At 43.2% G+C, this 24,352-nt stretch overlaps 1 protein-coding gene across 2 annotated transcripts in view; it reads right to left on the bottom strand.

Moving 5' to 3' along the window:
- RELL1 (RELT like 1) overlaps positions 1 to 8,171 on the bottom strand; it is a 61,854-nt gene extending 53,683 nt beyond the window's left edge. For both annotated transcript variants that reach the window (XR_014264520.1, XM_082464582.1), the window contains exon 1: positions 7,964 to 8,171. Coding sequence is in view for 1 of the 2 variants with exons in the window: in XM_082464582.1 (XP_082320708.1) it covers positions 7,964 to 8,051 (88 nt within the window). In the remaining variant the exon portion in view is untranslated. The remainder of the gene's footprint in view (positions 1 to 7,963) is intronic.
- Between the last annotated feature and the right edge of the window lie 16,181 nt (positions 8,172 to 24,352).

Genomic DNA, 24,352 nt, shown 5'->3' with positions numbered 1-24,352 from the left:
CTAGTGTCTTGCACCCCAGTGAGGCACTTGGCTAAAATCTGCTGAATGAGTAAATAATTTAAAGAATTAACCTGTGAGGTAAAAAGGAAAGGTATAAAGTATTATAAAATTGGAAGTATGATATATATATACATGAAACTAATAGACGCATTTAAAGTACTGGTGTAGCAACACAACTGAATTCAGTTTGTCTTTGAAAAGAACTTAACGAACAGATTTGAGTTTTGAAAACCTTTGCACTGAAAATTTTCACTAACACTTTCAAACGTGTTGATGTCCCACCATATTCACCTGATAAGGCAGTACCTGCTTACTTTTTTATTGTCATTCTTTTTTTTCTCCATGACCAGAGTCTCTGCCTCAGGCTTTCAGAGCAATATAGCCCATAGAGGCTGACAGACAAAGCAGCCTCTTTCCATTTCGGGAGGGGAGAGGGGGGAGGAGACTTACAGCTAAGACTTAGGGATGATTTTGGAAAGCGTTAAGTCGTTAAGTCTTCGCTTTATTATAAAGAAAATGCCTTGGGCTGTCAGAACACCTGGATTCCAGCCCTGGCTTCTTTCCTTCCTTCTTTCCTTCATTCATTCATTCAAATGTTTTTAAGCATCTGCTCTGTTCCGGGTCCTGTGCTTGGATCTGAGCCTTGGACAGTGACCAAGACACACACACAGGCCCTCCGTCACCAAGCCTAACGCTCTGCTCCTCGACTACGGGCTGCGGCCCTTCCTGATTCCCGCAGGCCCCTGAACCTGAAGCTTCCCCATCTGCAAAGGGAGGGCTGAATTATAAGAGGACCATTGAGTCCCCTCTGACGCTAACTTTACGTGACTAAGAACAACACAATTACTCTCAGGAGTCGGTTAGCCAAAGTCATTCTTCTCAGGGCCCGCTCACCCCAGATCCAGAGAGCTGAGAAACCAGATCCCCGAGCGTGAGGACCAAGTGCAAGTGTAGACCTTGCCAGAAGCAGCAAAGCGGGGTCCACTGCAGTGGAGAGACAGCTTTCACACAGTGGGAAGCGTCCTAGACAGAGTAAAGAACCCCCTTAAGACCTGGCTAGGCCGACTCAGTATCCTTGTCTGTTAAATAAGCTTTGAGGAGATCGTCAGCCTTAATGCTACAGGGTTCTACCTCCTCATTCCAGCATGTGTTTCCCCCGCACCACCAAGCAACTAACTCAATTCCTACACTACCCGGAGAGAGCATCCGATCCCACAAGTTAAGGGCTCAGACCCAAAGACTCCCCACCGCACTCCCCGGGCCCCCATCCGTCAGACGCCAATGCTAAGTCCAGGTTGTCACCTGTACTTCTGATCAACTGGCTATAGACTGAAGGTTCCAATGACCCCCTCCTTGAGTTCAATTAATTTGCTAGAGTGGCTCACAGAACTCGGGGAAACATTCTGTTTACTAGATCACAAGTTGATTATAAAAGTACACAACTCAGGAACAGACAGATGGGAGAGGTGCACAGGGCAAGGGATGGGGAAAGGGGTGGGGTTTCCGTGCCCTCTGGGTGCACTACTCTCCACACATGTCCATACCATCGGTTGCCAACCCAGAAGCTCATCAAGTCTTGTTATTCAAATTTTTAAAGCGCTAAATCTGCAGCCCTCCTCCTGCCTCCTCCCCTTCCCTCTGGGAAGAGGTGGCTGGGTGAGGCTGAAAGTTTCAACCCTCTACTCCCACCCTCCTTCAGGTGACCAGCCCCACCCTGAGGGTATCAAAGGCACCACCCTAAGTCCCCTCATTAGCATACGCTCAAAGGGGGCTCCTCGCAAAAAAAAGACACTCCTATCATTTAGGAAATCCCAAGGGTTTGAGGAACTTTGCGTCACGAACTGAGGACAGAGACTAAATATATTTCTTATTATACATATATTATACATATCGTATATTATATATTATTATTTATATTGTATATATTTCTAATTATATTCTTCTTCAACATAACATTCACCGGTGAACAATGAGAAGATGAACAAGGACAAGTTCAACCCTGGATAATCAAACAGGATGTCAATGGGATGATTACACTAATCCTAGGGGAAAACTGTCAAAACTTTGTGATGGTAGCTACAGATCCACCGGCTAAAGAAAAACCAGTTGGTGAATTTTTCAAAATTCTTCCCAAAGAAACTGCCACATTCTACCCTTATAAAGATTAACGGTTTCTTTCTTTTTCTCCTTCCTTGCCTAATTTTGGTAGCTAATGGCTCAGCCCCACACATCCCCTGCACCCCGAGAGAGCTCCCTGCCAGGCTCACTGGTCCCTACTCCTCCCCTGGGACCTTGGCGCTGCCCAACTTGCCTCCTCAGCCTCGTGCCCATGACACCACAGCCTCAGCAGCCTGGGCTCAGGAGCAAGATGAGTCAGGGGACACCTCAGGCAATGGCAGAGAACCAGAGAGGAAAATTCTGGAGCAGCCAGCAACTTTGTCCCATCTGAGAGCTATGACAGGTAGTATTTGGTTAAGGACAAAGTAATAATAATATATTTTTTTAGCATTTACTACATGCCAAACACTGCGCCATGCACCCTTATATTTTTATCTCATGTAATTGTCACAACGACGCCAATGAGGCAACTCTGCCATATTTTCTCCACAACACAGATGAGGAAAGTGGTTCAAAGATTTCTTTGCCCTCTGTACAATAGGCACTTTCTTAGTGGTTGGAATGCAGTTATACCCAGGGGTGTGCAAACAAAATGGGGGGAGGGGAGAGTCGGGAAGAGCTGGCAGCTGTTTGGGATCCTGAGATGAACAAAGACAAGAAGGCAGGAAACTTGGGGCGCTGCAAAGGGGGGATAGAAGAACCCTGAGTTCAACAAGTTTGGCACAAGGATCCTCAAGGTGAGATGACTGGGCACGGGAACTCAGTTTGCCTGGGGTATCCACCACCCTCTACCAACCTTCCCTCCCCAAAAAGTCCCTTGGGCGGATTCCGTTTCTTTTCTCCCTTACAAAGAAAGCTGTGTCAATAACTGGCAGAGGAAAGCAGAGTTTCCATTATAATGGGCATCCATCCCTAAATCCACCTAGAACAGAGGAAACCTCAGCTTTGCCAAAGTATCTTCACTTTATTAGATTCCCCACTAAAATACCAAAGCAGTGCTTCTTTTCACGAAGTGCCACTCACTTGAGGAGTTCTTTCTCTCCATAGGGTATTTTACTATTTTGAGCAGTTTTACATTTGGCTGCCCATAAACAAGAGCAGATGAGTCACGGAAGAGGAAATGCAGGACCATAATCCCTTATCTGAAAACCTGGAGGTCAGATGTGCCTCGAAATTCAGACTTTGTAATTCTAGAAAGGTAACAAGGCATTTAGTACACATTATGTAACACTCAGAAATCAAACTCATTAATATTACTGCAGCCAAAACTTAGCAATACTCACACTGGTTCAGGTTAGGTTTCACCCACCAACGAGGTATGCAAAAAGCCTCAAAAATCTTTTGGTTTTCGGAGTTTTTCAGATTTCAGAATTGTCCGTAAAGGATTACAGACATGTGCAAATGGCTCAAATATTATACTAGAAGAAAATAGTCAACCTATTAGTAATCAAAGACATACACATTTAAACAATCAAGGTATAAATTTTTGCCTTATAATTTAGCAAATATGTTTTTCAGAGAAAATGCCAACGGTATGAAAAGTGAGTCCTTTGACCACTGCTGTGAGAATGTAAACTGGAACAACCTTCAGGTCACTAAGATTGGTGGCATCAATGGCCTCAAACATGAATACCTTTGACCCCAACATTGCCTTTTCAGGAACCCATTTTCTATGGAAGTCGTCGATATCCAGACAAAGCTTTGCATAGATGTTCACTAAACAATGAGTTTTAAAATTCGTTTAAAAATAATTAGCAAAAACTAAAATCTAAAATGGAAGCACAGTGAGGTAGAAGACAGAGAACCATGTAATGAGATATTATGCAGCCACTTTGTGAGTGTGTAGGGAACTGGAGAAACCTTTAAGTATAACATTAGGTAAAAAAATGCCAGGTAAAAAAGTATCTTTGCATTATGATCCCCTCCAAGTAGAAAATACATACAAAGAAGACCAGAAAGAAATAGGCTGACAGTGACAAGTAAGTGTCTTGGAGTAATGAGATCAAGTGCTATTCTCTCCCCTTCCCCCAAAACTTTAAATCTTTGGGGGAATTATCCAGAAATACCAAGAGCACTGTATTTTAGCTGAGGAGAAATGGGAAAAAAAGGTTTGGCTACTTAAAGGTTTGGCCTTAAAAAAGGCCAGTCAGTGGCAGCAAACCCATGAATCTGAGGTGTCACTCCAGACTTTATATATTTACAATGAACCTATGACTGCAAAACCATCACCACTTCCAGAATGAAAACATGTGTGGTCTACATTTATTAGACAGTTTGGTTGACATTATAAGTCTAGTCTAATGGGCACTTTGGGTAGGAAATACAGGAAAAAAGATACACAGGATAGAAGATATATACCACTCTGCCATTTGCCAAGACCTTTCAGAGACACCAGCTCATCTGCTCCTCACTAGCAGCCAGTAAGGCAGAAAAAGATAGGGGTTGGCACGCACCCATTTTCCAGGCAAGAAAATGGAGGCGGAGAAAGCCACACTCCCGAAAGCGGCAGGCACACTTCAAGTCCAGGGTTCTGACTTAGAGCTTGGTGCTCTTTCTACTCTATCATGCCATTACCCTATTAATGATTCTTTATAAATATGTTACAGTAAAAAGAAATTCCTCACTCTAAAGAAAAACAAAATGATTTGGTAACAATAATAGGCCTCAGAATTGAATAGATGTGAGTCAGCGTCAAAATCCAACTTACACATGTAAGTGACTCTTTCAAGTTAACTTCTCAGAATTCAATTTCCTCATCTCTACATGGAGGAATAAAACTATATAGCTGACAGGATGTTGTAAGAATTAAATGATCTGAGGACTTAGACCAGAGCCTGCCACAAAACAGGTATAATAAACACTGCATTCCTTCCTCCGAAAAGGGCCCACAGTGTACTAACTGCAGATTCCAATTTTAGCCAGACTCACTGTTCTCCCTGCTTTCAGCAGCCCACCAAATCTTTAGAATTTCTGAAGCAACTGCCCTAAAATTCTCAGAAACAACTCAACATAATAGTTTTAACCAATGACAATTTAAATCATTTTTTTTGTGGGTTTCAAATAACTACTCTTTTGTCCCAATGTATAATTAAACTTCAACATCAGAGACAATTCTTTAAAAAGTAACAATGAAAACTTTTTTCTCTATCACCTGGGGCTTTGGTCTCTCTCATTCATATGCGACTACTGAAACTCCCAAATAGTCTGTTTAATTTATTTGGGGGCTGGGGTGGGGTGGGGATGGGGAGATAGGGAAGGGCAGGCACGCCTTGAATTTTGCATTTTCTCTTTAAATGGAATTTGGGCATGGAAGCCCAAGCTCCAAGGGGTGCCTTCTCAAAACATTCTGTCCACTGACTAAGATTAATGTACGTATACAGCTAGGCAGCCACCTGGCCAAAGGAGAACCCAGAATTTACTAAAGCTTATCCTTAGCATCTAAATGAGGAATCAGGAGGCTGTATGGAAGCCCACAGAGCCCCAGGAGAGGGCACCTCTCATTCACCAGCCCCTGGTCCTTTTCAGCCCACTCCTTACTCAAAGGCCATGCCCATTATCTGCAGAGAAACTAAGCCCTAAGTAACCAGAGAACTTAAAAGACATAAATAAGCCAAGATGTGGAAAATCATCCCTTCTGGTGCTGGTGGTATATAGTTTCGAATGCTGCTACTAAGACAGAAGCTTAATGAGATTCTTCTACTAGGCAGGAAGTCAGAGACATTGCCACTACCCACTGTGAACTTAACTGTCCTTCTTTTCTCTACTTCCCATCTTCTGATAACCCCATGCTTACAATATTATGATGTCCTAAACTCCCTCTCTTAGAATCTCAACAAGACGGCTGAAGGTGATTTCTTTTCTATTTTCTCTCTGGGGAGCAGTGCAGTAGAGTGGAAAGAGAATGAACTTTGGAATCAAGCAGGCTGGGTTATCAAACATATAGATACGCGTAGACACACACACACTCCCCTCCTAGTGATTCCTCTTCAGACTGAATGCTGACGGATACACTAGCTATGTGATGTTGGGCCAATTGTTTAATCTCTCTGGGCCTCAGGTGCCTCACTGGAAATAAGAACTTCACAGAATTGAGAAATAAGTATAAAAATGAATATAAAGTGCCCAACTCAAAGCTTGACACATAGCAGGCACTCAACATTACTCCCCATCTTTCTCCCTACTTCCCTAAAACATTCCCTACAAACATTAACACCGTCTTAGATTCCACGGGGACCAGATGTTGGCTGGTCAGGGCATCTTTTCTTCACAAAACAGGTCTCAAGTCACACTGGCACATTTGTACTCTGTACCCTTTCCTTTTTAGATACCTCATTCTTCTAAAGAGTTATACTGTGTAATTAAGAGTTTTGTCATCACATTCCAGTCCTGAAAGCTGTGTGTTGCTCAAAGATCCATCAAAACACAAACTCACTCTACAGATGATTTCTCCTGCTATGACTGATTACATGCATCATGGGCTGAATTTTTAACAGTTTCCCTCCCGGGTCAAGCTCTTCAAATTCTGGAGCAACTGACTCTAGCCCTCTAAGTACTGTCTACAACCTGGGGTCCAATTTGAACCTGATGATGCAGGTACCTGTCTCAGCAATGAAATGCAGGGTGAAAACCAAAATCTCCCATCCAATAATACATGTCACTAGCGGCCATTTCCTCAGGGTGGGTGGCTGAAGGAAATACAGATCTGCTAATAAAGACTCAGGAGACATATGTTCCCTTCCTAACGTATTCTGGTTTCTACAAAAAAGTGAAGGCCAGAGTGATAAGCCAGTTTAAAAGCTGTAAGCAAGTGGATTCTTCTTAGGAGTGAAGAGCAGTATATGTGTTTTTATGGAGGAGATAGTCATGGTTGGAAGGCTTTCAGTTATTGCTTATTATTTGGACTGAAGAGGAGCCGCTCAAGCTTGGAAGAGCTTGCTGACGTAAGATTCCAGGCTCTAGTAACCCCAGCTGGACAAGAAGGTATACTTTTTTTTTTAACTACTGCTGTAAGGTGGCAATTAAGAGGGGGCTCGGTGGTAAGGAATCCCTGGTGTCTATAATTATAAAAACAAGAGTGTGAGAAAGAACTTCCGTACAAGTTACACCCCCTCTTAGATTTCAATTAAAAACTCCTGCTCCAAGTTCATCATTGGGGACAGCATTTTATCGTCTCTGCTGGTGGCTTCCTGCTCACCACAGAAGGTTCCTTTTGTGGTGACAGGAATCAACTCAAAGAAGAAAAACAAAAAGGTAAGTTTACAAACGCGCCTTCCGTTTTTCCAAGCCTGATTTATCCAGGATATGTGGGAGGAAATCAGAAATCCCCAACCTGTTACAAGAATCCATCAACCACGAAAATAAATGAAAACTTGGAAAGGAAAGAAATTGTAACTCCTCAAGGTTTGAAGATTAAAAAAAAATAATAAAGGAAGGGGGAGGAAGGCGGCAACAGCGCACCCGGTGCCCGGTGTCACGATCTTCCGCTCGCGGGGCCTTTGAGGACAAGGGCAGGAAAGGGGTCCGCAGGGCTCCAGGTTGCTGGGCCCGGGCGGAAGGGCTTCCGAGGAAGGCAAGAGCCGGCCGGGTCCCTACACGCCAGACAGCTCAGAGGTGGGGCCGGGGGGTAACAGGTCCTCGGAGGAGGGAAGGCGGGAGCCGAGCAGGCTGGGAGGGACGGGAGCCATCTCCACGCGCCGCGCCCGGCCCGGGCCACCCCCAGACAGCCAGATGTTCAGCGCCTGGATCCCGCGGCTGTGCCAGGACCAGGGCAGCTCGAGGAGCAGCGGGACTACAGCCCCGATCCCTCGCCTCCTCCTGCGCGCCCCACCCGCTACAGGGCACTCACCCGGGGCCACGAGCGGCGAACTCACGGCGCCTCCCACGAAGACAGCAGCGGCGAGGACGGCGGACTCCAGGAGCCCCGGCAGAGCCATCGCCGCGGCCCTTCGCCCTCCTCCCCCGGGGCGCCGCGTCCCGGGCTCCGGCGCGAAGAGCAGCTCTGGAGCCCGCGGGCTGACAGACTGGCTGGGCTCAGCCTCAACGCGCTGTGCACCCCGCCCCGCCAGGGACCCTCCCCTCAGGCCCCACCCACCTCCGCTCTGCCCTGCCTCTCCCAGCTTAGCCCCGGGCTCCGCTTACACAGGCAGGCGGCACATCCAGTGATCCCGCCCCCGAACCCGCCCACCTCAGCCTGGTCCAGCCTCTCCCCTTCGCCCCGGCTTCCTTTCCAAATCCGTCCGCAGCTCCCGCCTCCCGGATTAGGCCATGATCCCGCCCCGTACCCCGCCCACCGGGCGAGGCCCCTCCTGTCCGCTCGCTAGTTCCCTTTCCTAGACCCTCTGGACAGCAGCCGTCCACATAGCGCTGGAGCACGGGGTCGGGGCAGGGTCGCCGGGGCTTGTCCTCCCGGGCGCTGGGACTAGGTGGGCGTGGGAAGAGGAAAAAGAGCAGGTCGGGAAGCTCTGGACGGGTGGACATGGCCAGCATTGGAATGGGCACGATCTTCTTTCTCTGTTGGCGTTATCTATTCAGCTGGCATTCCCCTAGGTGACTGGTCCGGGGAGGGGCGCTGCGCGGGATGTCAACTTCCAATGTTTGAAAATGAGAAAAGCCAAATCATTTAAATTTCTTCCTATCTCCACTTCCATTTAAGCTGCTCTTATTGGGAGAAAACACCTCTACCTACCTCCAGGAACAAATCGCCTATTTTAAAAAATGCTGTGCCCACATTGCACCTTGCAAATACTTCTACGAAGTAACTCTTCAAGTGCCTGGTCACTTATTATCTCCTTGTATCGTCCCGCCAGCTCTGTGAGGTAAGTAGTATCCTTATTTCACAGGCTAGGGAGTAAACCCCCGATGACCAGGCCACCGTGATAAATTGGGATTAGCTCTCCATTGTGTTTGCTCACCACCGTGCCCTCCCTGCCTAGCTCAATGACAGCATACACTAAGTAAGAGATCAGAAGTGGTTTTTGAAGTTGAATCATCATCACGAGCAGCAATTGGAGTCAGGGTCTTTCTATGAATAGTTCCCTCTTTACTGCTCTTTAGAGACTCCTGAAACAAGGCGGTCAGGCCTTGAACAAAAGTTCAAGAACACCAGCAAGAGGAGGGAGTGGGCATTGGAGGTTTTCACAGAACCAGGCTCTTCCTTGGCCTGTCAGCCTCAGCTTTTCAAAGGAGGACTCTTTCATCTCCTCGCTGAGTTCTCTACACAGTCCACTAGACTCTTACAAACATCTGCACTTAGGTGGGAATTCCCAGAAGCTCAGGCCACTACAGATGGCTGGAGCTGAAGGATGGAACCTCTGCCCTTTGAAGCCAAAGGAGGGCACTGTGTTTCCTTTGCACAGTTGTCCGCACATCCTCAGTCTGGCAGGTGAAGCAGTTTTATACCAACACAAATACAGAGTGGCTGCAGGGGAAAGAGGTCCATGTGGGTTTCTAACTAAAAAAAAAATGAAATAGTCCTGGGCCTAGAAATTAAACACACACCTATAAAGCCGGCTCTGGTTTTGGAACTTAGAATGTAGCCAAATGATTGGACCAAGATATCTATTCAAAATGTAAAATATCATTTTAAAAATGAATAGTGTTTCACTCTTTCTTACAGATTGAACTTACTATTAAAAAGACCAGGCCATTTTTAACAACCTATTTGAATTGGATGTCTGTGGCTCTCCAGAAATAAGAGTACAATCCAGTAATTAAAGCTAGAAGCAACCTTAGTAATCATCTACCAAGCCACTTATTTTACAGATGAGAGATAGTTAAGTGACTTGCCTGCCGCAGACCGGCTGCAGAAAGCTAGAAGTTCCTGGCGGTGAGGGGTAAGGAACTGAAAAGCACCAGTATGGGGTCAGAAGGGCCAAGACAACTGATGGTTGCAAGGCAAGTTTATTCAAAGAGCATGAATGTATATATAGGTTTAGTACGGAACGAATACTAAACAACAAATCAGTAAACCTTGTATTTCCACATAGTTCTGTCGCCACTATCTATGCACCACTATCTATGCACCACTATCTATGCACCACTATCTATGCACCACTATCTATGCGTCAGCATGCCTTATGGGCCATTCTTTGGAGATGCAGACTTCCCCCTCAGGGCAGCACGTCCTTCTTCTGGGGAACAACCAGGGGCTCTTAGATTCAGAGCAGGCACCTGGAACGAAACTGGCTGCAAGCCATTTTCCTTTTTTACGCTCAATACCACAGCGTCAGGAGTGCATACCAAGAAAGAGACAAGCAGTTCTCCGGAAAGCAGAAAGCTGAATAAGCTTACAGCTTGAGGGCCACCACATTTCCCCCTTTTTTATTATTTTTTAAAGCTTGATAATGTAGTTTTAAGCCATGAACATCCTGACGCAAGACAGCGAAGCGCCCCATTATAAATCTAACAACACAAGGTAATAAACCGATCACCAATAAAAGTAGTACACCAATTGATATCAGGCCTGAGAGCCCTCCATGAATCCATTGTATCGGATTTAGCCCTTGTAGTTGATCTAATAATCCTTGAATCAAATTCTGGGGTCCATCTTCGTCCAGGTGGGCCTCTTGAATAGCTTGTATTTCGGCATTTAACTTTTGAATATGAAGGCTAATGTGTCCATCAGTCCATACACTTAATATATGCATTTTTACTTTTTCCCAATCCCATTGTGAATCATTATATAAATGTTGAGTTACACAAATCCAGGTATATTTGGCATGACAAATCAAACGCATTTTTAATTTTAAAGCCATAACTTGATCCCCTATTCCTATTAGAACATTTTTTAATTCATCTACTTCCGTTTTTAGTTGGGTATCAATATGACTTTGCAGGGCTAATGCTACACTAGTATTTTTAGATAACTGATTAACATAATGAGCCTGGTGAATAGTTTGTGAAAGAGCAATCCCAGCAGTGGCCGCAGTAGCAGTTAAAGCTGCTAAGGCTAGGATTGCACATATTAGAACACCTATAAATCTCTTTGGTCGTTTTAATGCTTCAGTCAATTCCAGCCAGGCTTGCATGCCAGTGTTATGATACCATGGTTCAGACAAATTAACAGGTAACATTATATAAGAAGGTTGCTTCATAATCATAACAGATGTAGATCCTTTAACGGGCAAAACACAACTACTAAAGATACAATTAACACAAGTAATATTATAACCTATAGGATTCATAGTGTTTTCTACAATTAAATCTCCAATCAATAAAGCATAAGGAGGAGCGACGCAAGTAATCACCGGTCTATAAGAAAAGGATAAGGCAAGTTTCCAGAATTCCCATTGCTTGTAAAAAACAAGGCTGTTATTATTAACGGGGACAGAAGAAACTAGTATGGTGCCATTATCATAATCTAAAGTACACCAGACAGAGGCTTTAGTCCATGTATCATTACAAACAGGAAAATCAAACTGCGGGAATTCAGAAGCCATAAAAGCAGGAAATTGTAGTCCTGTGACAGTCTTTACGACCGTAATTTGATGTCCAGCTAATAACGTCCCTTGATTACCTATGGTAGTTTCAATACACAAATAATGTCCAGTATCTTCAATCCTCAAGCGATATATGCATAGAGAATGATCCAACGAAGTATTAGAAGCAAGCTTAGTTACTCTAGCATTCATGTGAATGGGAACGTTATCCTTATACCAAAATACAAAGGTGGATAAATCTTCTCGTCTAGAAACAGTCTGTTTGCAAGGAAGACAAATATTAGATCCCACAGCTTTATAATTTTTACGTAAATGAGTAAAAAATTGAGAATTTACAGTGGTTTGGTAAGAAATAGCATGTTCTAAAGCAACAGCCTTAACACAACCCGAATTGGTACTCATAGGACTTAAACAAACAGGGGGAGTATTAAACCAATTAGAGTAATTAACAGAAGTATTAGTAATAGGCAAATTTCCTAGCACTCTTCCAAAAGTAGAATCATTATAGAAAATTGGAAGGTCAGCTTCAGACCATGTAACAGGTTGTAATAAAGGAGGATCGGGTACATAAGCCCAATAAGATTTAGCCTCTATAGGTGGGGCTGCCAATACAGCTATCATGGCTAAAAAAAAGGTAAGAGGAGAGCGAGGATGAGCACTCTCCTCCATAATCCTACGTGCTTGAAATACTAAACATTGCAATTGATACCAAGTAATTTGATTTCGATCTCCCCTCGCCTCCCTGACAAGTTGTCTCCTACTCCGTCGCTGCATTCTTCTCGTCCGCCGGGGGAACCGGTTGGGGTGTGCTGTGGTCGATTGCGAGAGCCTCAGGCGACGCATTCTTCGAGTCAGGATGTTTATTGGTGATGGCATGATAATGTCGAACCAAGCGCTCCGGGAGCCACCTAGGAGAGTCTGCTTCCCTAGGGAAAACACAAACATGGCCTCGGCCCCATACTAAAACAGGGTCTGGTCCATGCCAAAGGTTAGTCATGGGATCTTTCCATTTAACAAGCGCTTTTTCAGGAGGGGTTCCAGAAAGACCTGTAAACAATCGTTCATAAGGCGTGTGACTAAATGCATCTAAAGTTAAAAAATTTAAAATAAATAAAGCATGATTAAGCATAATCTGAGGAGATCTATCATATTCCCCCTTTTTTATTTTTTGTAATGTAATTTTTAATTGTTGGTTGGCACGTTCTACAATACCTTGACCCTGAGGATTGTAGGGAATGCCTGTTTTATGTGAAATATGGAAAGTTGCACAAAAATTGGCAAAAGCTTTACTCGTATATCCTGGAGCATTATCTGTTTTTAAAGCTTTAGGAATTCCCATAGATGCAAAACAATGAAATAAATGAGTAATTACATATTTAGTAGATTCCCCAGCCAAAGGCGTAGCACATATAAAATTAGAGTAAGTATCAACAGTTACATGAACAAATTGTAATTTACCAAAAGAGGGAATATGAGTAACATCCATTTGCCAAAGATGATGAGGGAGTAAACCCCGAGGATTGACTCCAAATTGTGGAACAGGAAGGTGGGGTAAACATTTAGAGCAGGACTTAACAATGTATCGGGCTGTTTCTCTAGAAATAGAGAATTGTTTTTGAAGCATAGCAGCAGATTGATGATGTAAATTATGTGATTGAGTAGCAAGATCCTGAGGTTGAGATAAACTTAAGCCTATAATCTTTGTATTTTCGTCAGCCAATTGATTTCCCAAAGACAATGGGCCAGGGAGACCTGAATGGGCTCGAATATGTAATATGGCTACAGGAAAGTCATGCTGACGAATAATCTTTTGTAGTTGAAAGAAAGTCTGAAATAATTGAGAATCAACAGTATTGCCAATTATAGCAGTTTCTATGTTACGCAAAATAGTAACCAAATAATGGCTATCCGTATAGAGATTAAAAGAACAATGTGAAAATATTTGAAAAGCCAAGGAAATCGCATGTAATTCAACTCGTTGGGCAGAGGTATGATCTGTTTGTTCTTTATGAAGTAAGTCATCAGAAATAACAACAGCGATGCCATTGGCAGAACCATCAGTAAAAACATTTGGGGCATTGAGAATAGGAGTTGAACAGATAGTTTTAGGAAAAATAAATAGATGTTGAGTAGCAAAATGAAGGAGCTTATTAGAAGGATAATGATTATCAATAATTCCTGAATATCCAGCAAAAGCAAGAGCCCAAAAATCAGAGACAAATAATAGCCAAGAATATTGATAAGTAGTATAAGGTATAATAATAGAATTTGGTTCATATCCTACCAACTGAATATTTCTTCTACGACCCAATTGAACAAGGGTTGCTATTAACTCATAATAAGGTGTAATGACTTTATTAGGCGTATTTTTCATATGAATCCATTCAAGAATTCCTGTTTCTTGCCATAATAAGGCGGTAGGGGTATGTGACGTAGCACAGATTATTAATAGTATAGGTAAAGAAGGCTCAATTCTAGTTAACTGAGCAGATTGTATTGCTTTGTTTACAAGCTTGAGTGCTTGTTGAGCTTCAGAAGTTAAAATACGAGGGGAAGAAGGATCAGAACTTCCCTTTAGGATATTAAAAAGAGGCTGTAACTGACCCGTAGTTAATTTTAAAGAAGGTCGCAGCCAATTAATATCTCCTAATAACTTTTGAAAATCATTTAAAGTTTTAAGAACGTCAGTCCGTATCTCTATCTTCTGAGGTGTAATATTATAATTTGTGATATACTTACCAAGATATGAGAAAGGTGGGTTCATCTGTACTTTGTCAGCAGCAATGACTAGTCCTGATCGTGACAAATGACTTTGAAGGGAATTATAAGCCTTAAGTAAAATATGTTTATCAGAATAAGCAAGTAATAAGTCATCCATATAATGAATAAAATATATCTGAGGGAACTGTTTACGAACAGGGGCAATAACTTGAGCTACAAACTGTTGACATAAAGTAGGACTATTAGCCATACCCTGAGGCAGCATTTTCCATTGATAACGTTGCATAGGTTCTATAAAATTTAAAGAGGGTAAGCTAAAAGCAAATCGCAACTTATCAGCCGGAAATAGAGGAATAGTAAAAAAGCAATCCTTAAGATCAATAATAATAATCATATAATTTTTAGGTATGGCTGCAGGAGAAGGCAAACCTGGTTGCAGAGCTCCCATAATTACCATAGTTTGATTAACAGCACGTAAATCTTGCAATAAACGATATTTTCCCGATTTTTTCTTTATAACAAATATAGGAGTATTCCAAGGGCTATTAGACTTTTCTAGTCTGCCCAAAGCAAGCTGTTCATTAATTATATTATGGGCCGCCATTAATTTCTCCTTAGAAAGGGGCCATTGGTCCACCCAGACAGGATTATCAGAAATCCAAGTTATAGGGTCAGCATGTGGTGGAGGAGAATCCAAGGCCCCTAGAAAAAACCCAAGCCTGTTTTATCCCGTTTATTATCAGTCTGTAAGGGTAATTTATTTCCCTGTTGATTTTTTCCCAAACCATTCCTAGGATCATACCCTTGATTTAACAATATATTAGTTACAGTAGGGTTGGGACTAAGCAATAGGATTCCCATTTGTTGTAATATATCTCTTCCCCAAAGGTTAACTGGCAATCCGGGCAATACGTAAGGTTTGAATATTCCTTGATTACCTTCAGCATCCTGCCAATGTAGGTATTGCGAACTTTGTTGTGGAGAATTAGATTGGCCAATACCTTGCAACTGTGTAATGGTTTGGTGCACGGGCCAATTTTTTGGCCAATGTATAAACGAAATAACAGAAACATCAGCACCAGTATCTAATAACCCAGAAAAAGGCCTTCCATTTATTTTTAATACCAATTGTGGTCTTTCCCTACCAATTTGTTGAATCCAGTAAACTGCATCAGAGGAACCGAAAGCCCCAGTTCCTCTTTTGTTATGTTGTAAAATTTTTCCTTCTGGTATATATGGAATTAATAGAAGCTGAGCTATTCGCATACCAGGCATGATAAGAAAAGATCCTTTTGATGTTTGAACCATAACCTTTAATTCCCCTTCATAATCAGCATCAATCACCCCAGGAATAATAGTTAAGCCTTTCATAGACATACTACTTCTTCCAAGGATTATACCAACTGTTCCCTGGGGTAAAGGCCCAAAAGTTCCCGTAGGAAGGGCTTGGGGTCCCATATCCGAGGTTAATAAGAATTGGGTGGAGGCACAGAGGTCCAGTCCTGCACTATTTGGCGTGGCCCTTTGAAGGGAGGAGATTCCATTCCCTGAGGCACAAAGGTCTGAGCTGGAGGCGGTGGAGCAGGGTGTGGGGGGATTATTGACATTGCTCCAATTGTTTGATGGGGCCGGAGCAGGCCCCTCCGGAAGTTTCCCGACAAGGGAGTTCCATCTTTATGAGTCACTGATCGACATTCTTTAGCCCAATGCCGTCCTCTTTGGCATCGGGGACAAATTGTGGGAGGAGGAGATTTACCTTGAGGCACAGAATTTACGACAGGCATATTAGGAGTATCAACAGTACAATTTTTTGCAAAATGACCTGGCTTCCCACATTTAAAACAGTTTTTACTTTTAGCATTTGGCCCAAATCCTGCCTTAGTTAGGGCTGCAGCTATAGCTGCTCCCTGTAAGTAAGATGATCCAATATCAGAACAAACTCGAATATAATCCTCTAAATTTCCTTTCCTTTTCCATGGACGTAGAGCTGCTTGACAAATATTATTAGCATTTTCGAAAGCCAATTGTTTGACGATAATTGCTCCAGAAGGACCATCAGAAATAATTCTATTAACAGCCTGTAATAATCTAGCCACAAAATCAGCATAAGGTTCATCTGCCCCTTGCCTTATTTTAGCAAGGTCTTCAGTCCTAGTGGAGGCAGGTAAATGTTTCCATGCATGTAGAGCTATATGATTGATCTGAGCATAAGCCACAAAAGGGAAAGCTAATTGATCCTGTAATAACTGATGTTGTCCTTCCCCAATTAACATCTCATAATTTACTAGCACATTATGTGCAGTATTTCTTTCAGCTTGTTCAGCAGCCTTTTCATAATATTCTGATTTCCAAAGTAAATAGTCGCCACCAGTGAGACAAGCACGAGCAATAGATTTCCAGTCTGCTGGAGGCAATGCTTCTGTTGCAATAGTATCCAACATAGTAATAGTGAAAGGGGCTATAGGCCCATATTGTGCACAGGCTGCTTTTAAATCTTTCAAAACCTTAAAGGAGAGAGGCTGATATTCCCGATTATTTTGTTGTGGATTTTGAGGATTGGGTCGTTCCACCACCGGACAGCAGAATAAAGGATCCTCCCCTCTATTAAGAGCTCCCCGTACTGCTTGTTGTAAAGGACTAAGCTTAGGAGGGATAGGGACAGAGACATGTAATTGCTGTAACCGCGGAAGAATATTTTCATCAGGATATTTTTCAGCCTCATATTTGGTTTCTTCACCCGCTAAATCAAAAGAAAAGTCATCATCATCAAGTGAATTAACACTGTTTATCCTCGGTGGCAACGGAGGAGCAGTAGCTACTGCAGCAATATGTTCTACAGATTTAGCTGTTAATTTTGGAACTGAATCATAAATTGGATTAAAACAATCTCTTATTAAATTCCACAAGCTAAAAATGGAAACTGAAACAGAAGATGGTCCATGAGCTTCATGATATTTAGATAATTCATCTCCTACACGAGTCCAAATTGTTAAGTCCATTGATCCTCCTTCAGGGAACCAAGGACAAGCATCATATACTAATTGCAAAAATTCCAGAAGTTGTGAGGTAGTTACCTTAGTTCCACGGGCTTTTAACATTGAAAGCAAAACCTGAGCAAATAAATCACGCTCCTTAGAGCCCTTTTGTCCCATATTATTTTACTTCTGACTCTTTCTCGAGTTACCGTCCTAAAAACGAAATTATTTCTTGTGGCCACACTATCTCACTCGAGAGTTCTACTTACCTGAAATCTTCCGAGATGCCTCACGCACTCAGGTCCCTGTTCGGGCGCCACTTGCCGCAGACCGGCTGCAGAAAGCTAGAAGTTCCTGGCGGTGAGGGGTAAGGAACTGAAAAGCACCAGTATGGGGTCAGAAGGGCCAAGACAACTGATGGTTGCAAGGCAAGTTTATTCAAAGAGCATGAATGTATATATAGGTTTAGTACGGAACGAATACTAAACAACAAATCAGTAAACCTTGTATTTCCACATAGTTCTGTCGCCACTATCTATGCACCACTATCTATGCACCACTATCTATGCACCACTATCTATGCACCACTATCTATGCGTCAGCATGCCTTATGGGCCATTCTTTGGAGATGCAGACTTCCCCCTCAGGGCAGCACGTCCTTCTTCTGGGGAACAACCAGGGGCTCTTAGATTCAGAGCAGGCACCTGGAACGAAACTGGCTGCAAGCCATTTTCCTTTTTTACGCTCAATACCACAGCGTCAGGAGTGCATACCAAGAAAGAGACAAGCAGTTCTCCGGAAAGCAGAAAGCTGAATAAGCTTACAGCTTGAGGGCCACCACACTTGCCTACTATCTCATTGCTAGTGTGAGCCAGGGTTGGAACCGAGGCTCTAAAATTTCCCTTCTCAGACTTTTCCATAACACTTAGCTGCTTGACACACTCTCTATAGATAGTTCACTGTCACAGAACCTCATATACATGCATTTGCACATCTTGTTAATGGAGGGAGGGAGAAAGGGAAGAAGGGAGGGAGGGAGGAAGGAAGGAAGGAAGGAAGGAAGGAAGGAAGGAAGGAAGGAAGGAAGGAAGGAAGGAAATAAATGAAGCTTAAATTATTTTCTAGGTACTTAACCCTACAGATTTGTTCAGCTGATTAAAAAAGCCCCACATATGCATATCTAAAAGCTATTGCTTATTGTTTTATTTTAAATGTGAAAACTTCAGTGTGATCGAAGTCCTCATTCATATTAGCAAGGGGATGTCATATTTCTTCTGAGGAAATAAAAATTTAACATCACAAGACTAAATGATCTTCCCATTTTTTCAGAAATAAAATTAAAGGATCATAGGTAGAAATAGTTGTAACATTAGCTCTCCTTTACTCAGCTCTTAGATTTAGCCTGATCCTGGGGCAAGCACTTTTCCTGTGTTCCTTCATCAAATCCTCACAATTTTATGTTTTGGGAAGTATTCTTACTTATCCTCACTTCAAAGCCGAGAAGGCTAGGATTTGTGGGATTAAGGCATTCACCAAAGTCACACAGCTGCTCCGGGTGCTGCCAGGACTCAAATCCAGAATCAGCTCACCCCAGGCCTACACTTGAACTTCTGCTTATACTGCTCTGCCTCTGAAATGCAGAATACTAGCCAATTAGCTCTCCTTTTCCAATATAAAGTCTTATTGTCATTTTTTACTTAACCTGGACTTCTTGAACTCTGTGTCAACAATTGATTAAATGCACTTTTTGGGGGGAAAATTAGTTATTTATATATGGGAAGAGCGTCTAGGAATCAAATTTACAAACTTATACAATCTTCTGTCCTTTCTGGTTTTTGTCGAATTTTGTTTTGTTTTTTCCAGTTTCTCTATAAAATTCAGTTAATCCTTCCCCTTAGTAGAAACCTTTCCTGTTTTCCTCTGTGCTGTAAGGTGGTAATTTTCATCACCATCATTTAAATGTGTAAGGCTCAGTTGGCTGGTATTTACCCTAATTAATGTTGAAAATACTTCTGCAGAAGGTCTCTGTAGAATTCCTTCTTTCTGTGATTTAGATGTAGTCATCTTTCCTTTTGAGAGGTTACATCCAGGAAAGAAGCCTTCAGTTCTTTAAAAAATACGTTTGCAGGTATATCAAGTGATATTTTATAAAATCTGAGGCTATTTTGATCTGACAAGTATGTACTGTGTTCCTAGTACTGGGCTGAGGGGAGGAGATTGGAGAAGAGAGTCACTACATGAGTCATAATAGATCTTAACCTGGCTTATAGAAGCCAGGTTAAGAAAGGAAACAACTGCATCATGAAACGGGAATGGTCAAAGGCCCAGGGATCAGGATAAAGCCGTGCCACTGACTCACTCTATGACTTTCACCAGCTGCTTCTTACCCAGAAAATTCAGGCAGACGATAGGATGATTTCTAAAGGTTCCCATCCAGCCCTAAGATTCTACACCATAATGAGTAATCAAATGATAGGGTGCATGGTACCAAAGTTGGGCCCGACTGTAGGGTTTCTCAACATTATCGACATTTGTGGACCAGATAATTCTTTGTTGGGGGGACCTGTTTTGTGCGCTGTAGGATGTTGAGAAACCTCTTTGGCCTCTACCAATTAAATGCCAGTAGCGCTCTCCCCTTTCCTGATTGAGACAAACAAAAATATCTCCAGATGTTACCAAACGTCACCTGGGGGCAAAATCGCCCTTGGCTGAGAACCTCTGGGCTATAGGAATTCCAAAACCAAAAGGATTGCAACCGGAGGCTCTGAGCAAGCCTTCATGGAGAAGGTGCAATTTGGGCTAAATTGAGGGAAGTACAGGGATTAGTGGAGAGGTGGGGGAAGGGTGTAAGTACCTGTACAGTGACAGAATTTAGCATGGTGTAGGCTGCACGGTGATGAGTACACAGAGGGAAAGAGGGAGAGGAGAACAGGTCAGCTATAACTGTGGGTCAGAGCTGAGCACAGTGGTCAATAAAAGGAGAACTGAGAACTTTAAATGCCCAGGAATTGTCATAAATTATACCAAAATAGATTGTTTTAGGGAGGTTGAGATGAATTTCAGTTCTTCAATTAAATATTTTTTATCATCTGTCAGGAAGCTGCAAATAGAGCAGTCCCAGTTTTGCCAACATGTTCATCAGAGGACATCAGAGGAATCTGATTGCTGGGTTAGCAGTGGTGTCCATAATCGCTGCCTCATTCCTGACCACCAGGTCAAGTTTTGTTTCATGGGCACACAGTCCCCTGAAAATTGCACATAAGTGACTCAGACCATTTGCTGCTAGAGCCTCAAAATCGGGTGGACATACAATGATATGGTTATTCCCTGTAAAGAGCAAGGGAGAATTATGGTAATGAACCCCATGGTTTCGGCCCAATAAAACCCACAAATGCACATTTTGGAGAAGAAACTCAACAAAGTACAAGGTATCTGTCTTAGTCAAGGTTCCTTTTGATTGCAATACACAGAAACATCAACACTAGCTGAATAAACAGTAAATTTATTATAAAGGTAAAACACTCACAGATATAAAAATGGCCAAGTCTCAAACCCTCAAACAAATCAGAACTGAGAACAGTAGATAGTAAATGCAGGGGGTGTGCTTCCCTCTCTATCTCTGCGCTACCACATTGTTCTCATTTCTACTTCTTAGCAAGTTTATACTTCCTCTCTCTCTCTCTCTGTGTGTTTCTACCTCTCTCTCTCTCTCTCTCTCCCTCTCTCTCTCTCTCTCTCTCTCTGCTGTCTGCTAATTTGCTATCTGCCATTGCTTATTCATCTTGGCAGGGCCTTCCCATGGCTGCTTTGCACCCAGGCCCTGCTTAGCTTGATCTCCACAGACTGGCTGTGGATTGGTTTCCTATGTCTCAGGAGAATATGGGGCTGCCACGTGTAGGAACTCTGAGTGTAGCCTCTAGTCGGGTATGTTGGGCGTGGTCCTCACGCGGACTGATAGATTCTACATAGGCAATTATTATGGAAGCAGAATAGAGGCAAGATTGTCCTAAAGAAAGAAGTGATGGTCAGCATCATATGTGCAGAGTAGTCCAGTAAAATAAGGACTGAAAAAGATATCCTCCAAGTCAGTAACCTTCTCAGAGGTTACTGAGAACTCCTGTGAAAGAACATTAAGGAAATGATGGAGGGATACCAGAGTGTAGAGGATGAAGAAGTGGAAATTGTCGTGGAGAGTTCTTTTCTCAGAAGCCTGGCTGAGAGAGAAGAGGGAGCGAGTGGTAGAGGGACCTTGGGAGCCAAGAGAAGATTTTTATGGAATGGAATTGATTGTATGGGACAACTGGAAAATAGACAGAAATGAAGTAGTGAAGAAGGGCATAACTAACGTCACAAGGTCCAGAGGAGACCCCTGATAGAAGCATAGGGGTTGTTAGCCTTGAATAAAAGGCAGACACCTCATGCTTTAAAATTGAAGGGAAAAGGCCAAAGAAAGGCACCAAGATGAATATATTTGCAGTTGAGAAAGAAAGTTGAGGAGGTTCACATTGATGGAGGCAAAACCATCCTTTGCCAATGGAAGGAGTGGGAATGATGCAAGGGCTTTGAGGAGACCATGGTCAGAGCCATCAGGACAGGTGTCTGAGTCATGTACCACACTAGGCACCATATATGAACTTATTCCAGAATGTGAAGGCAAGAGATTCTGGCCTCCTGATCAACTCTTGGAAAAGCAGGGGAGGGCCTCGTGCATATAAGCCCACACTGCAGACAAAGCCATGCACACACTTGGAAGACTACACATGCACACGGTCACTGGTGCTCACACTCACATACACACACACGCATGCATGATTGTGTCCTATGTCAGTCTTCGCTGAGCATCCCTTGAGGTTTCTTCTCTCACCTGCAGAAGCCTGATTTGTGACAATCAGACTCCAACCCTACTTCTCTTTCCCTGGGGATGTGTGGAGTGTGCAGGCTGCTGACACTGTGGGGACCCAAGGTCTGGAGGTGGGGGCGGGGCGAGTTGTCAGAATTTGGGCACATGTATATGTGCAGCCAGGGATGCTTCCCCCTGGGACTCCGGAAATCCCATTTCCCCCTACCCCCAGGGCAGAGCTGTCCAGATTGTACAATAATATCAGAATAAACTAACTGGAGGGAGGGGCACTTTTTGCTGATTCTCAGAGATTCTGAGAGTAGTAGAAGTCACTGAAGGGAAGAGGAGAGCTGCCCAGTATATATGCTACTGCACATCTCGGAGGGTACAGCTGGGGCTGCAGCCCATGAATTTTTCATGGACCAATCGACTTGACTGAGTGATTCTCTGTAACTATGCCTAGTGGCCCAGAGGTAGGAATGAAGGAGGCAGTTGAGGAAATGGATCCCAGTTTAGGGAAAAGCGTGACATCTTAGAGGTTTTTCAGGGCATTTGGCAGTTTTGAAGGATAAGGGTTTGAGGTGATAAGCTTCATTGTAGGCTGGTTAGGACACCAAAGGGCTGATGTACGGAGAGAACTTAGGGGTCTGGTGTGCCTGAGGTGTACCACAAGGGCAGTGGGGCGGAGAGGATGAGAGAGCTGCAGGAGGGGAAGGCCCTTTCTCAACATAGTCCAAGACTCTGAGAATCCCATATGGGCCATTCTGTTGCCAAGACCCAGGTCAGTAACAAGGATTCTCCCCGTCTTCCTTTCGGCCCGGCCAAAAAGTTAGTCTGCTTGGTCAGCTCCTAGTACCAGCTGCCACCAGCTCTGCCCCTCTGCATGAGACCATTAGTACCATGTAGGTCTGGGCTAGAGACCCTAAGTCCTTCCTGAGGCGGTGACTGAAAGGCCGCTGGTCTTCTCCCCTCTGCTTTTACTCCCAAGGGTCATGCTTATCAAGACTCCTCTATTCCTTGAGGGTAGATGCACTTCTGTGCATGAACCTATGGCAACTCATTTTGCAGGCAGGGTTAAAGGTCGTAGCAGCTCCATTTTCCACCGGTGAAGAGTCACAACATGCCTTCTGCCAAGAGGGTGCTGAGTACCAGGGAGAAGGGCCTGCTTGGTCATGCACGTTGATTCAGCTGTTGATTTTGATCACAACCCCATGCGTGGTCTTATATCTCTTTGTGCTAAAGGAAGAGAGCTATTGTGGTCCCTGCATGAATAATCTATTATTTTAAAATATCAATTTTCCCATTACTCTGTCAGCCATAAATACCTTCTTTGATAACATGTTGTTCAGAATCACTGTAATCTGGAGATAGCCATTTTATATCCCCCGTTCACATGATCTAAGCAACATTTTTGCATGTCTTTGGGGAATAAAACTAGGAAAAGGGGGAAATTTTTTTAAATACAATAAGCTTAATGGCTTTTTCACTTATCATTTCTTTAACCACTTTAATATACGGTGGTGGGATAAGCACTAACCTTTGGTAGAAAGGGGTCCTGTTTTGCAATCAAAAGAAAGTGGAAAATATTTCTGGAACATTTTGACTTTCTTTCAACCTGTTAAATAACTCAAAAGAAATATGGAGTAATAAAATAAAAACTTGAAGACTGCCAAAAAAAAATTTCTCCATTCTTGTTGTAACTTATATAATATTGTACATTAACTATATACTTAAGTAAAAAAAATTTTTTTAATAAATTAAAAAAAAAGATTCCTCCATCCTTCTGACCCTCCATTCTCTGCTGATACGGTGAAGAAGCAACAGTACAAACTAACGATATTGCAGGGGTGGTGTGAACTAAGTAGAGCTTCACAGTTGTGGCTGGCGCCCGGCACTCACGAGTGACTCTTTCACCAGAAACCCGCTTGGCCCGAGAGGGAGCCTGAGGGCAGTTGACAGCCCTTCCCCTGCCAGCACCCCACCCCCAAACCACTCCCCACCGTCAGACTTAATGAGGAACTTTCAGTGCTGACATTCTAAACAATCTTTTCTTCTGTGAGCACACACTGCAATGGAGGAACTTGGTGGCCAGTTCCATCTGCTGCAATCACACAAGTTGTTTTGTTTTATTTTTTTCTTGCTGAAGAAACAGTACAGTTCTGTTTGACTTCGGAAAGGCACAGCCATGTCCACAACTGCTTCTCCCTAAAAGGCACGATTCTAAGGGACTGATCCTCCTTCTGTGTTCCTGGTGGTTCCAA

This window comes from Balaenoptera physalus (assembly GCF_965194825.1).
Source record: "Balaenoptera physalus genome assembly, chromosome: 5".
NCBI classification, from domain to species: Eukaryota; Metazoa; Chordata; class Mammalia; order Artiodactyla; family Balaenopteridae; genus Balaenoptera; species Balaenoptera physalus.
Note: the sequence above shows the minus strand (reverse complement) of the source record. Positions and strands in the feature narration are given on the sequence as shown.